This window comes from Manis javanica, chromosome 6 (genome assembly GCF_040802235.1).
Source record: "Manis javanica isolate MJ-LG chromosome 6, MJ_LKY, whole genome shotgun sequence".
NCBI classification, from domain to species: Eukaryota; Metazoa; Chordata; class Mammalia; order Pholidota; family Manidae; genus Manis; species Manis javanica.
The window spans coordinates 106,899,579-106,913,625 of NC_133161.1; the positions used below are offsets into that span (position 1 = coordinate 106,899,579).

Here is a 14,047-nt window from a genome sequence, read left to right on the forward strand (position 1 = left end):
TCTGTTATATTTTGGGGCACTCGAGTTTGTCCTGAAAGCATGTAGCTCTCAGTGTGGTGGCCAGAATGAGTCCTGCAGAGCTTCTGTGATGCCTCTTGCTCTCATAACCTTTCCTGTGATCTAACCAACTTCTGGGCTTCTTTTGTCTTCTTATCTGTGTGTTCATCTAGAACAAGTTAAATCCTCCAACTGATCCCTAAGGGATCTAGAAATCAAAGTAGATATTTCAGGCAGTCATGATTGATTTTGACCCTGTGAGGAAAGAGTATGGGAAGAGTATGAAATTGTCTTTTGATTCAGAAACTTTCAAGAATAATCATGCCCTCCACTGATAGGAGCCATTTAGGTGGTCCCCACCAGAAGTCCTATGACAGCAGTGCCCTGTCCTCAACAACCAGGTGTGTCCTCAGCCACAGTGAAGGGTGCTGAGAGCTGCCACAGGGACAGGAGCAGAATAAGATGTTCTCCAATCCACCATCACTTCTTCCTGGGAATGCCTACAGAACCCAAACTGGGTTAAAATCTATCACGCTTCTGGTTTCTACAACTATCATACAAGTATTAGCATCCAGCTTACATTCTAAATTTTGCCACAAGCTTTAAATCTAGTGGAGTATCCATGACTACACACAAAATGTGGTTCAGGGTCTCCAAACTGTCCTTTTATGTTTGAATGGATACCTAGCCTTTTTTTCATCTCAATTTCCGACATAAATTGAGTCCCACAAAGCAAGAAATTATACAAATGACATCAAAATCCATGAGCTGTCACAGGGAGACCTTGTAAAAAAGACAACAGGAAACAGCAAATATAAGATGAGGTAGGTGCTCTTTGCAGTATTCATCTGCACCTTGGACTGCACTGAATTTACTGTATCTCTGAAATGAAATATGCCGGGTGGAACAACTGAAGGCAGCGGTTCTCTAATTTTGTCTCAGAATCACATTATACTCTTAAAATTTATTGAGGATCCCAAATAATTTTTATAAGGGCAATATCTATCAATGTGTGCCAAATTAGCAATTAAAACAAAAAATTTAATTTTTTAAAAATTTGTCAAAATAGTACCTGCAGTCAGCAACATTTAGGGAAAGATGCCAGTTGCTTAAATAGGGTTTGGACTTTTTAGTTTTTGAAAATATTGGTTGTCCTTAGGACAAATTTGTGTATTTGCCCACAGCTTTCCACAAGTATCCATCAGATTTTAAAAAGAATGAGAAAAACAGTCTTCACCTCACACCAGGGGTAGAAAGAGATCAAAGGTCAGCAGGCTGAACGTGGCAGAAATGGCCATGGATGACTCAGCAGCACCTGCCAGTGTTACAGCCTGAAAGACTCAGGCTTTCGGGACCACCTGCCATAGGTTATTTTAATGAAGTCCCTGAGGTGGGAGAGGGACACCTCCTAAGGCAAGTATCAGTAGTTAGGGGACTGAACTTCCTACATGGGAAGTCATGAAAATTCGGGAGCAGTGAGGAAATTTCCTTAATTGAGGTTGGGGGAAAGATGGACTCTGGGCAGGGGAATGAAGCAATAAAGTCAGGCTGGCCCTCAAGGGATGCCCCTGTTACGGGCATCCGTTATGTCACTTCTTTTTTCCTGGACTTTGAGGATAGCTGTGCTGAGCACACTTTGTTTTCCAGTCTTCCCCTACCCTGGAATATCCCGTGGTCATCCTATCTGCAGGGGGTGTTCCTGCGCACAGCCCTGTGCAGCCGGGAGCCCATAGGGCAGGCAGCAGGGGGAAACCAGGCCAGAGGCAGGATTGGTCTTTTTCTGTGCTTGGTGCTGGTTTTCTCTATCACGTGACTTTTTGTTATGTTAATATATACTTTGCTTCGTTCCAGAAAAGAATTCATATCACTCTATGCTACAGTCCTTACCGAGAATTTCTCATCCAGTGACTTAGAATCCTAGGGGCAGAAACTATATTTTTAATCTCTACCTTGTCATCACCTAGTGCCATCTGGCATTCAACTAATGTCTAAACGGAAAAAAACGGAATTCTTTCCCTCAAGGAGAAATCATTACGTTTGGTTCCAAATAATTAAAGAAGCAATAAGAACAAAGAGAACCATTAAAGACTGATAAGTAATCATACTATTACTATATAAAGGTCAAGATTTCCTTGTGTCCTTTTATTATACATGTTATGCTCCCGGGCAATTAAATTAATATTGGAGGAATCTCTCGGGGTAATTAAATATTTAGATGATTAAGTATTCTTTCACATGATCTCCCGGTAGGCGGGAGAAAACGCGGGTCACTGACGGCGCGTCCACGCCGCACAGCGTGAGGGCGGCGAGCTCCTCGCTCCAGGCTGCCCGGGGGCACGTGCGGCGCCCGCTTCCCCGGAGAAGTCGCGTACAGGACGGGGCCGTGCAGGCGCTCGGAGGCCCCCCGGCTGCAGGGGCAGTGAGTGGGCGCCGCGGGCTCTGAGCGGCTGCGCGGGCGACGCCGGAGCCCTCGGAGCGCACCCGCCGCGGCCAGGCCCCGCAGGAGGCTCCGGCCGCTCCGAAGCCCCCCGCTCGTGGCCTTCCTAAAGGGCCCCTCGCTGCCCGCCGTGCGGGGCCCCGGAGAGAGGCTGCCCGCCGCCAGTGCGCCGCGGCCCGGCAGCGCCGCTCCGGTGGAAATGCGCCGGCAGGATACTTGTCCCGGTGCGCACGCCGTACCGCGCGGCCGCGGAGGTGAGGCGCGCGACGGAGATGGGGGAGGCCATGTCGAAGAGGCTGAAGCTGCATCTGAGCGCGGAGGCAGAAATGGAGGAGCGGGCGTTCGCCAATCCCTTCCTGGACTACGAGGCCGCCGCCGGAGCGGCCGAGGAGCCAGGCTTTGCTCGCCCCCCGCCCACCACCGACGAGCTCGGCCTGCCTTTCCACGACGACGGGAAGGTGAGTCCGTGGGCCGGGCGGGGTGTCGCGGGAGCTCGGGCGGTGGGACCGCCCACCCGCTCCGTGACGTCATCCGACCGCGCCCCGCGCCCCGCAGGGTGGGCCAGGGAACCGCGGTCAGCTAACGGCCCCAGGCTGGACGGGCCTGGAGGGCTGCTGCTCACCGGGACACTCTTCCAGGCGGGGTCCTTCCTAGTCTCCCGTGCCGTTGGAATGCACCTGTGGGGCGCTATGTTTCGTAGCCCTTGGAAGCGTCCGTCCAAGCTCCAGGGTCGGAGGATGTACAGGGCCCTGAGCACACGCCCACCTCGAGATGTGAAACGAGCCCGATGACAACCTGTAAGATAAATTCTAGCCGGAATAAGCAGGCAAAGAGAGGCAACAAAGGGCCAGGTAATTTATTTAAATACCCCCGGGTGAGGTTCTATGGCCTTCTTGCCGGAGGCCATAGAAGTCACGCCCGGTTAGGGAGGTGGGGCGCTTATAAGGGCTTAGGAGGGGGAGGAGTGGGCAAACTATCTTAGGAGGGTGTTGAGAGGTATGATTGGCTAAAGGTGACATAATAGACAACTAGAAACTTTTTTCCTTCCAAGAGGGAGGAGGCTGACATCCGGGTCCCTGTTGGCACATCAGGATGGAATTCAGGGAAAGCTATCCCATTTCCATATACGGCACGGACTTTGGGGTCTGGTCTGTTCTCCCCCTATGGCATCTCTCAGTTCTGTTTGCATGTCCTTGTTTTTCCTTTCTCCAGCCTAACATTCCAGCCTTTTGGTCATAATGGGCGATGACTCAATCTGGCTACTTTGCATGTCCTTGTTTTTCCTTTCTCCAGCCTAACACAACCGCTTATGGCTTTTCTGAGGCCAGCTCTTTCGTGGGGTCCGGCTCCTGGTCCCCTGACCTTGGAATTTATGGCTTAGAACCCACAAAAGCATAGTTCATACCTGGTAGCATCATTTTGATGGGTCGTGTGTGTGCCCAGGTATCTGAGTACACGTTAACATGGTAGGGGAAAAGTGGAAATAAAAGCGTGAATATCAGCAGAACTGTTTTCAGGTTTGGTAAAACCACGTTTACTAATCATCATTTCTTCACAGATCTCAGTGTTCTAAGTCTCACTTCCCCTCCGGAGCTCCCCATGTATTTTGTATTTGGAAAGGTAAAAGTTTGCCAAAACTACTAATAAAATTTTGAAGGGGGCATTTGTCTGAGTATGGAATCTTAGGCAAGTGAGGGTTCTCTAAATCCCTTTTCTTATATGTAATCAAAAACTGGATAAAAATAGGGGTGTTAGTGATCGAGTTAGCTAAAATGCCTAAGTTGACTTGCAAACTGCCTTATAAAGCACCTTCTATACCCCCAGTACATGTCAGTCTCTTTCTTCCCCGTGAAAATTCAGTCCTGTGGCTTAAAGTTCACATGCTATTAGTTTTTCTCTAGATTTCTTCTGTTTGCAAATACATAAGTGTAACTCCGGGAGACGAAATCACAGGATAAAATACCTCTAACACTGAAATCAGTCAAAGGGGAAAATAAAGCTTAAAACCCGTTTATTGCTTACAAACTGCAGACCAGGGCAGTTTGTTTCCTGATCAACCCAAAGTAAATTAGACCTCTTCCACACCTCTCAGGTTCAGATAAGCCCTCAGTTGGCTGGATAATGACCCATTGGCATCGAGATGAACCATTCTCCACCCCTGAGGAATGCCTATTGATGTGCAGATACCCTAAAGCGATACTTCTCTCCACCCCTGAGGATGCACTAAAGCCAGACAGGATATTCTGGAAACATAACAATTTTACCCACAGGCCACTCCTCCAGAAATCTGGCCTTACACTTTACTCATTCCCCCTTTTTCTCAGTGGCCCCTGGGCCTGAAATCTGAAACATTGTGACCAGACTAATGAATACAATAGCAACAGTAATAGAATCATGATAATCCTCAAGCCAGAGGATTCAGCCTATGCAGATTAAGTAAATGTGCTTTACAACACAATCTCTCACTAAGCACAAAATGTTTAATACACTAACACACTATTATTATTTGCTACACTTGTTTACTCATTCCTAACAACCATGCTAGATTACTCACAAAACTTTTACCGAACATTAGACAAAATCAAGCCGTCCAAAGCTCGTCTATTTCAGCTGTCACATGGCAGCTGCAGCCAGGGGGCACATCCTGGCCACAAGGACTGTAGAAGAAAATAACCATGATCTTTGGGGTCACTCTGCTGTTACTCCACAAATACACAGGAGGCCAGCTTCCAGGCCTTTTCCCCAAGATGCCAGAAGAGCCAGCCATCGCCAGTCTATGTGTTGAAATATCCACGGCCACGTCCATTTAACAGTATCTAATTTCCACTTTATTTCTAATTGCTGCACCCATATTTGCAATGCATGTCCAGTAAAGTGGGTATCTTGATCGGACTCGATCACTGGCAGCTGGCCATAGGCTGCAGAGAGACGCTCCAGGCTCCTCTTGGTGGTTTGCTGATCCTCATGACATGCAGAAAGAGAACCAATAGTCCAGTAGCCGTATCCACAAAAGTCATGGCATACTGATATCCTTTTGATATGGACAGAGGCTCATATAGTCTGTCTGCCAGCTGAGGAGGGCTGTTGTTCCCCTTACTACTGTCCCATGCTGCTGTGGGACTTGGTGTAAGTCCCTCTGAGAGCACACAAGGAGCTCTTTCCAGGCTCGGCTGGCTTCTTCAAAAGTCAATGGTAAGCCCAACCAATAGGCTATAGCCCACATTGTCTTTTGCCCCATGTGCAACAAATGTTGATATAGCCATTGGGCCACATCAGAGGCAGGCTTTCCTTCTAGCCAGAGCACCTGGGCCAATGTGTCTGCATTATTATTCCTTGGGGATGCCAAAGGCAAATGGCCAGTCACATGATATACGTAGGTGTCTGTGCCACACCACTCCGTGGCCTTTGTGTCCAGTCTCACACCCACCCTGCGATGGGACAGGTGGTTATTACCTTGGTTGGAGCTATTCCGTAATGGGCTCCATAGCCAGCAAGGCGTGGTACACAGCACCCAGTCGCTTCTCTATCAAGGTGTACCAGACCTCTGCTCCTTTCCATAGTTGTGACCAGGTTCCAGCTGACAGCAGGAGCAGCTGAAGCAGCCTGCGGCTTTGGCCATGGGCCTAGGTCAGCGCAGGCAGAGGTGGTGGTCACACCTCCATGACCACACAAGTGCAGACAAACGTTCCTCTGCGCAAGCGCCACTTCTCACCATTATCTCTAGGGGCAGCGCTCCCAAAGGACATCCACTATGACAGATTTCGGGTTCACAGATGCTGTCGACTACCACCAGATGTAACTCCAGGGAGAGGAAATCCCGAGACAAAATACCTCTATCAAATGGAGCAATAAAGTTTAAATCAGGCAAATGGAAAAATAAAGTTTAAAACCCATTTATTTCTTAGAAACTGCAGTTCAGGACCGTCTCTTTCCAGCTCTGGCTGAAGTAAATTACACCTCCCCCTCACCTCTCAGGTTCAGATAAGCCTTCTGTTGCCTAGGTAACTACCCATTGATATGGAGATGAACCATTATCCACCCCTGAGGAATGCCTATTGATACGCATATGCATTAAAGCCATACTTCTCTCTACCCCTGAGGATGCACTAAAGCCAGTTGAGATATTCTGGAAATATTACAATTTTACCCAAAGTAAGATTTCTCTTACGCTTGTGACTTAGTGATCAAATTTTTTATAATAAAAATAAATCTCTGCCAAGATTTAAAAAGACCCGTCGTTCATACTTCTCAGTTGCTATGTCAATACTCTTTGGAATAACAAGGCAATAACTGTTTACTTAAATGAACTTCTGACCACCATTTGAGTCTCCATGAGAACAATGAAGAGATGTGAGCACTCGAGTTTCATTTAATACCTCACAAAAGGAGATACACTCTGGTTCTGAAATTACATTCTTTTCTTTTTACCCTTTATATATGGTAAACTTGATTTTGACCTCAACTATATACGAAACTGACTTATGTAAAGAAAATAGAACCACAAATAACTAATTGGGCTTTGTTATTATTTATCTCTATGCAATTAAACAAAAGTTCGGGTGGACCCTGTACCAGTGTTTTGATCATATGATAAAGAAAGGGAAATGGAAATTGTGTTGTTCCTGGACATGCAAAGGAGAGCACATTAAGGTGAGAGGAGCATTGTGATTTTAAAAGGTGGAGACAATGCTTATTAGTTACAGGAAAATCATAAAAAGACAAGTTGTCTTCTGTATAGATATTTTATGATTGGCAGATTTACATTTGTAATTCTTAAAATGTTAAGATAGGAATGTAATTAAGATAGAAGATTTCAAATATATTTCCATTTGTTTTGATTGACATGAAGTCTTAAGAAAATTGAGGGTGTTATGGATTGAATTGTGTCTTCTAAAAAGGCATGTTGAAGTCAACTGCTGAATTTTCAGAATGTACCTTATTTGGAAATAAGGTCATAGCTGATGTAATTAGTTGAGACAAGGTCACACTAGAGTAGGGTGGGCTCAATCCATATAACTGGCATCCTCCTAAGAAGACAGAGACAGAAGGAGAAAAGATGGCCAACTGATGGTGGAGGAGAGATTGGAGAGGTGTGGCTACAAGGAAGTGAATGTCATAATTGCCAGCAAACTAGAAGATGTAGAAGGCAAGGAAGGATCCTCCTCTACAGGTTTCAGAGGGTGCATGGCCCTGCCACCAGTGTGATTTTGGACTTAGAACTGTGGAACTATACATTTGTGTCGTTTTAAGCGTCTAAATTTGTTTCAGCATCCCTAAGAATCTAATGCAGAGGGTAATTTGTAAATTAGGCATTGAGAAACAATTTTATCTTGATGATATGTGCAGTTAGTGAGGAAAGATTACATAAAATCTACCAACACAATACTAGCTTATTCTCAGTATTCTTTAAGACATTTACTCAATCCTATTTTAGATTAGTTGTATATATGTATGGTATAGTCAATCAGTAAAATTCACCTCCAATTCAAAAGCAGCTTGTCTGATTCTCTGAATCATGTTGGTGTGAGTAGGCTTTTGTAACATTTCTCACAACATTGGGACAGATATTATTGTAAGAATAGAAATAGGTTAGCATAAGCATAGCCATCTTAAAGGCCTAGAAGCCATTTTCTGAGTATGTGACTTAGAAAGAAAAACTGGAACTGGGTAAGGCCTTGAAAAACAAGTTAATCATGAGCACCGGGTGGTGGGCAGCTGTGACCCTTGGTCAGCTAACCTTGGTCAGTAAATCTTACATACCAAGCTTATCGTGCAGAACCTCCCTAACCATTGAGGAGTAGTCTTACCCTGCCCTTGCTTAACCCCAGGATATATGTCTTGCAAGAATAATGTATAGTTATAGAAAATTGCTATGAGTTAAGTGCTTTGAAATTGCTATATAAACCCTTGGCTCTGAGTGCTCGGGGTCCTTGTTGAGACCCACTGCATCGGGCTGACTTGGACCCCAACTAGTTGGCTGAATAAAGACTTTGCTTGAATTTACATCTCTATGCCTGTGTATTTTGTTCTCTGGGGAAGCCTCGGAAGCCTGCACCCTAACATTTGGGGGCTCGTCCGGGATACGAGCAGCTTCCCTGAGAACAAAGGACAGCTGGAGGCAAGGTCTAATTGTCCGGACGGGGCAGTGTAATTCGAGGGTCGCCCCCTCGTGTCTGCATAAATCCATTATAAAGCAGGAGTCGCCATCCCGTGTATGGTCTCGGGTTAGTGGTCCCGAGTGAGGAAGTCCGGGCTGGTAGTCCCGGCCCCCAGGTTAGCAACCCTGGGTGAAGCCCAGGTAACCAATCCTGGCCCTAGGGTCCGAGTGACTCGGCCTTAGGAAGGCAAATCCGATCGGCAGAAAACTGGCGCCCGAGGAGGAAAAGATCGAGCTCGTCACCCTGCGGCAGTCCGAGTGGACGCCCTTCAGGAGAATTACGAGAGTTTTTGAAGACCCTGAAAGTGGTGAGTGTGGTGCGCACCAGAGTGAGAGAAGGACCGGTCCGAACGAGTGCGATCAGATGTGGTGTGTGTGTGCTTGGTGTTATCATTGACTGTTTTACTGTGTTTTGGTTTCAGTTTATATTTTTTTTTGCGCTTCTCATTTTAAGTTTCCTTGTTCTAAGGTTCTCCTGCTCTCTCCGTTCCTCCTTTCTGCCACTACATCATTCCCCGCGGGCACGGGTCGGGCAATTAAGAGCCATTAGGGCGCCCGCCGCTAGAAGACTCCCGTGACAGGATAAGGGGGTCACAGCCGCGAATCCCAGATAAATTCGCGTCCCCCGTGGAAGAAAAACTGTGCAACGACAGGCACTCGTTCACAAGCACATACAACAGTCATTTTGTTTGAAGTGGCATCTTCATCCTTCGCCTTTGTCTCCCTCATATTCTTTTTCCTTCTTTCTCACCATGAGACAGACTCAGACGACCCCCTAAGTGTGTAAATGAATATATCTTTCTACCTCCGGATGGTATTAATGAAATTGATTTAAAGACAAGCGCTTGTGAAAATTGGGTATTCTAAAACTTCCAGAAAACCTGATAAAAAGTGTTAAGCATTAATGCTAATTTGAGTTTGCCTGAGGCGGGCATGTCCTTGTAGTTATCAGCTGCCTAAATTTACCTGAGGTCATTTAAGTCATGTTATCTGCTAAATCTTTTAAAAATAAAATGCTTAAAGGCTTAGCTTTGTCTAATATTCAGTAAAGGTCTTGTAAGTAATCTAGAATAGTTGTTACGAATGAGTGAACTAAATGACTGAAGCAAGTGAACCTCTTTTTAATTGTGTGTTACAGTGTGTATACCTACCTACTGCCTGAGAATCTTTGTAGAAACCTAAAACCTTAAAGTTTTGCTAAGTTAAGAAGATATACTCTATGAGAGATTGTGCTGTAAAGCTCATGGTTACAGAAATTATAAAATGTGTTCATAAATTTGTCAATCTAAAGAATGTTAGTTTAACAGTTTACAATAGCCTGCTTCTCGGTGTTCACTGGAAATTAAAGTTTCTAATGGTTTTAAGTTTTAATTAAAACTATTTAAAGTAATAAAACATTTCTCTATCTAAAAAATGTATGTTTTAATAAGAAAAAGTATAAAGAATGAAAAGTCTTCTGCATGCTAAAGAATGTGTTTTGTGATAAAGAAAGTAACTTTGTTCTAAAGTACAGCTATTTGTTTAAAGAGAGAAAACAGCGTGGTGCCTTTTGTTGTAGAAGACCCGCTCAGCATGTTGCTTTGGGGGGGAGGGTCAGGATGTTTAGAGATTAAGTGAGATAAACCCAGTCAAGCCGCAGGCAAGCCCAGGCTAATTCTCACCGGCTTATGTGCTTGGGACCATAGGGCAAATGAAGAATAAATTACTATATTCTTACAGATATAGTCGTGCCTAGTAAAATTAAAGCAAGTGAGTCTTGATATCAAGTGCACAGCAAAATTAGAATCTTGTTTCTAGTTAAACAGTTTTCTTTAACTGTTAGTCTGCTCTTAATGTTGAAAGATCAAAGCAGTTTCTCATGCTTAAAGTCTCAGTGAGTTGCCAGAATATTAAAAAAAAAAAAAAAAAATGAAATCATAATATTAAAAAGACGAAAAGCTAAAGTTTGTTAACAACTGTATAAGCTTTATTTGCCTTTGAAATATTTTGTTATTGAAAACGATTGCATGGCCTGAGAAATTGAATTATTTATTCCATATATTTTTATAAGTGGAAAAATCTCTAACCCACAAATGATTAAAGTTGTTACTGATTATTTGTTTTCTTAATTTATCCACCTAAGCAGAATGGTAACAAAGCTTTTTTCAGCTGATTAAATGCACTTAGTTAACAAACCAAAATTTATTCTTAAAAAATTAAACTAGAATCTAGACAAGATTATGTTTCTCCCAGAAAAACAAGTTTCACTGTAAAAGTTTAAATGGACAAACGTGTGACCACTTTTGAGAAAGGTTGTAATAGATTTTTTTGACAACCACCAGGTCTTCTTGTTTAATTTATATGCTGTATGTTTTAAAAGAAAAAAAACATGGGGGATGAAAGGAAAGGAGCGACACATAGCAGCAATTAACCGGAGAGTTCCGCTTTATTAGGGAAAAGTGCTAGGTTATATAGGAAGGGGCATGAATTGATTGAGGTGTCACTTCTACGGAGCTGGTGGCTGTTGGCTAGGTGCTGGGATTGGGAGGGGAGCGAGAGGTGATTGGGCTTCAGGTGGCGCCGGCGGAAACCAAGGACCCCGAAGAGAAGCCAGAAGTTTGCCATCTTACTAGTAGTAGTCCTTCAGAGGACTCTTCATATTTTTTTAATGCAAATGATCTTAGAGCTTTTAATAGAATTTGCATAGCAGCTTATATCTACTATTAAAGAGTAAAACATTCTTGAAGCTTTCAGAGAAGACCTGTAGACTTAAGCACTTTCTCTGCTTTTTTTGTATCTGGTCTTGGACACTTATGCTAAGTTCAAAAAAAAGTGCTTTTACCTCTAGTTAACTCTGATATTTTCCAGAGGGCCCCTGGAACATGTCAGAAGAATTTTTTTCTCATTAGAGAAAGTATTTGACTAATTTGGCTTATTTATCTGATATATATTTATTTATTTACCAGGAAAGCACTGTCAAAGAGAATGATGCTAAACTTTGTTACTAAATGTTTTGTATTACAGAAATAACAGAATTTCCTTATGTCAACTGTCTTACAGTAAACTCTCATCAGATCTTTAACCATTGTCATTTGTAAGTCTTTTGTCATTTATAGTATTATCCCTAAACTGGTAAAGAACTAGATTTCAGCAGAACGGGTATTAGTTACATAAGATTACATAAACTAAAGAAAATGATTTTGTGTCTTTTTGTTTCAAATGTTGCTGATAAAGTGTTTTAACCTTGTTCTCTTAAACTGACAACAGTTTAGTAAATGACTATCTTTATGAGCAGAATTGAAACTTCCTTCTCTCTACCTGATCCCTCCAGAGTTTAAAAACTTTCAGTGACTGTTTTTGTATTCCATGGCAGTATGTTTATTTGCATGAGTTCAATAAGAATCTGCTTTCCTTGTGAGAAGACTACTTAAGAACACTGGTTATACTGCCAGGGCTTTGACTGGAATGTCATACCTGAGAGACATGTGCATGGACTCAGATGTGAACAACTTTAAGGAACTAAGATTGACTTTATAAAGCCAACAAAGCCCCTTGGAAGAACTGGCCTAGTACCTTGCTTACAGAGTTCCCAGCAGCCTTACCAGAAGCCACAAAACTGCAAATAGTAATAGAAGCGCCAGCCTTCTGAAGCCCTCTCAACTGACCAGTAATAGAGACCTAGCTGCACCCTTTACTGCACCCCCTTCTCAGCACGAAGCAGCCAGAGCGGTCATCGCCCCTTTTCCCTAGCAGCAGCTAGAGTCCCTATCTGTAGAAGACAAAGACCGAGACTCACTTTATCCTCTGCAAGTAGGCAAAGAACCTGCATTAAGAGAGTTCCTAAAACTTACACCTCCCTCTACAACAAGACAGAAGTAATCAGCACCACCCCAGCTTATTCTAACAAGTAGTAGGCCCGCCAAACCGGAGTCACTCCATGTGTTACCTTTATCAAAGAACGCATTAGCACCGTGCAAATCATAGTGTTGAGACAGAACTATCAGAGTGTTAACCAAACAAATGACCCCTAATTTCATGATTGAAATAGATACAAGAAGAAGAGGGGAATGTAAGAATAGAAATAAGTTAGCATAAGCATAGCCATCTTAAAGGCCTAGAAGCCATTTTCTGAGTATGTGACTTAGAAAGAAAAACTGGAACTGGGTAAGGCCTTGAAAAACAAGTTAATCATGAGCACCGGGTGGTGGGCAGCTGTGACCCTTGGTCAGCTAACCTTGGTCAGTAAATCTTACATACCAAGCTTATCGTGCAGAACCTCCCTAACCATTGAGGAGTAGTCTTACCCTGCCCTTGCTTAACCCCAGGATATATGTCTTGCAAGAATAATGTATAGTTATAGAAAATTGCTATGAGTTAAGTGCTTTGAAATTGCTATATAAACCCTTGGCTCTGAGTGCTCGGGGTCCTTGTTGAGACCCACTGCATCGGGCTGACTTGGACCCCAACTAGTTGGCTGAATAAAGACTTTGCTTGAATTTACATCTCTATGCCTGTGTATTTTGTTCTCTGGGGAAGCCTCGGAAGCCTGCACCCTAACATTATAAGAAGCAATTGATCAATGTAGTAGCAGTTTTTTAAGAAATATGAAAGGTATCTAAGTAGACACTGTTGGCTGCTTACCTAAGAGCCATTTCTTCCCTTCCTTTTACTTCATTTTGTTGTGGCCATGGACTTTAGGCAAAGAGCCCAGCACCAGAGCAAAGTCATGATTAATCCGAGTCGGTGATTCTCAAAGTGTTCTTCTCTGTCCAACAGCATCACCTTTATCAAGTGTGTTGTCAGGATCTAATCTGGAGACACAAACCACACAGTAATTTGATAGGGAAAGTTCAATATAAAGAGTTATCATTAATCATAACAACATTGGAGCAATGAGAGATTGCCTCATAAGAAGTAAACAATTCTGAAGTGTAAGAACAGCAGATTTAAGGAGCAGGGCCATTCCTTAGTAACTGAACGAACATTTATTATCTCACACATTTCCTGAGGGTTAGGAATCTAGTTGCCAGATTCCTGAGAGTCTCTGGCTGAGGGTGGCAGCCAAGCTGTCAGCTCACAGTTGTCTGAAGGCTCAGCTGGGGCTGGAGGGCCTGCTTGCCCATCACTCTCAGGGCTGTGGGCAGGTTTCCCTACTTCCTGGTTGGAGGCTTCAGGTTGTCACCACAGGCGTCTCACCACAGGCTGCTGGCTTCCCCTAGAGTGACCGAAGAATGTGCTAGAGCACCCAGGATGGAAGCTGCAGTCATTAGCAATGTGACCTCAGAGGTGAAGCACCATCCCTTAAGCCAAGACCTTACATCCAGCCCACACTCACGGGAAGAGGTCGCACAAGACCATAAATACCCAAAGGCTTAGAGCCTTGCATCCAGGACAGAGATCTGGGTTTCTTGGGGAGGCAGAGGCATAGCCATAGCTCCCTGGCTGTAAGAAACGAAATGTTGCTGTTGAGCCAGTGG

At 44.0% G+C, this 14,047-nt stretch overlaps 1 protein-coding gene and 1 long non-coding RNA gene across 2 annotated transcripts in view; both read left to right on the forward strand.

Moving 5' to 3' along the window:
• Positions 1-1,266: 1,266 nt before the first annotated feature.
• The window catches only part of LOC140849964 (lanC-like protein 2), a 202,945-nt gene continuing 190,164 nt past the window's right edge, over positions 1,267-14,047 (forward strand). Inside the window, exon 1 of the mRNA XM_073239173.1 lies at positions 1,267-2,892. Coding sequence (XP_073095274.1) covers positions 2,707-2,892 — 186 coding nt within the window. The 5' untranslated portion in view covers positions 1,267-2,706. The remainder of the gene's footprint in view (positions 2,893-14,047) is intronic.
• LOC140849966 (uncharacterized) lies at positions 2,899-13,142 on the forward strand. Its single transcript, XR_012132466.1, has 4 exons — positions 2,899-3,285; positions 3,993-4,054; positions 6,159-8,899; positions 11,944-13,142. It is a non-coding gene; the product is annotated as an uncharacterized lncRNA (long non-coding RNA).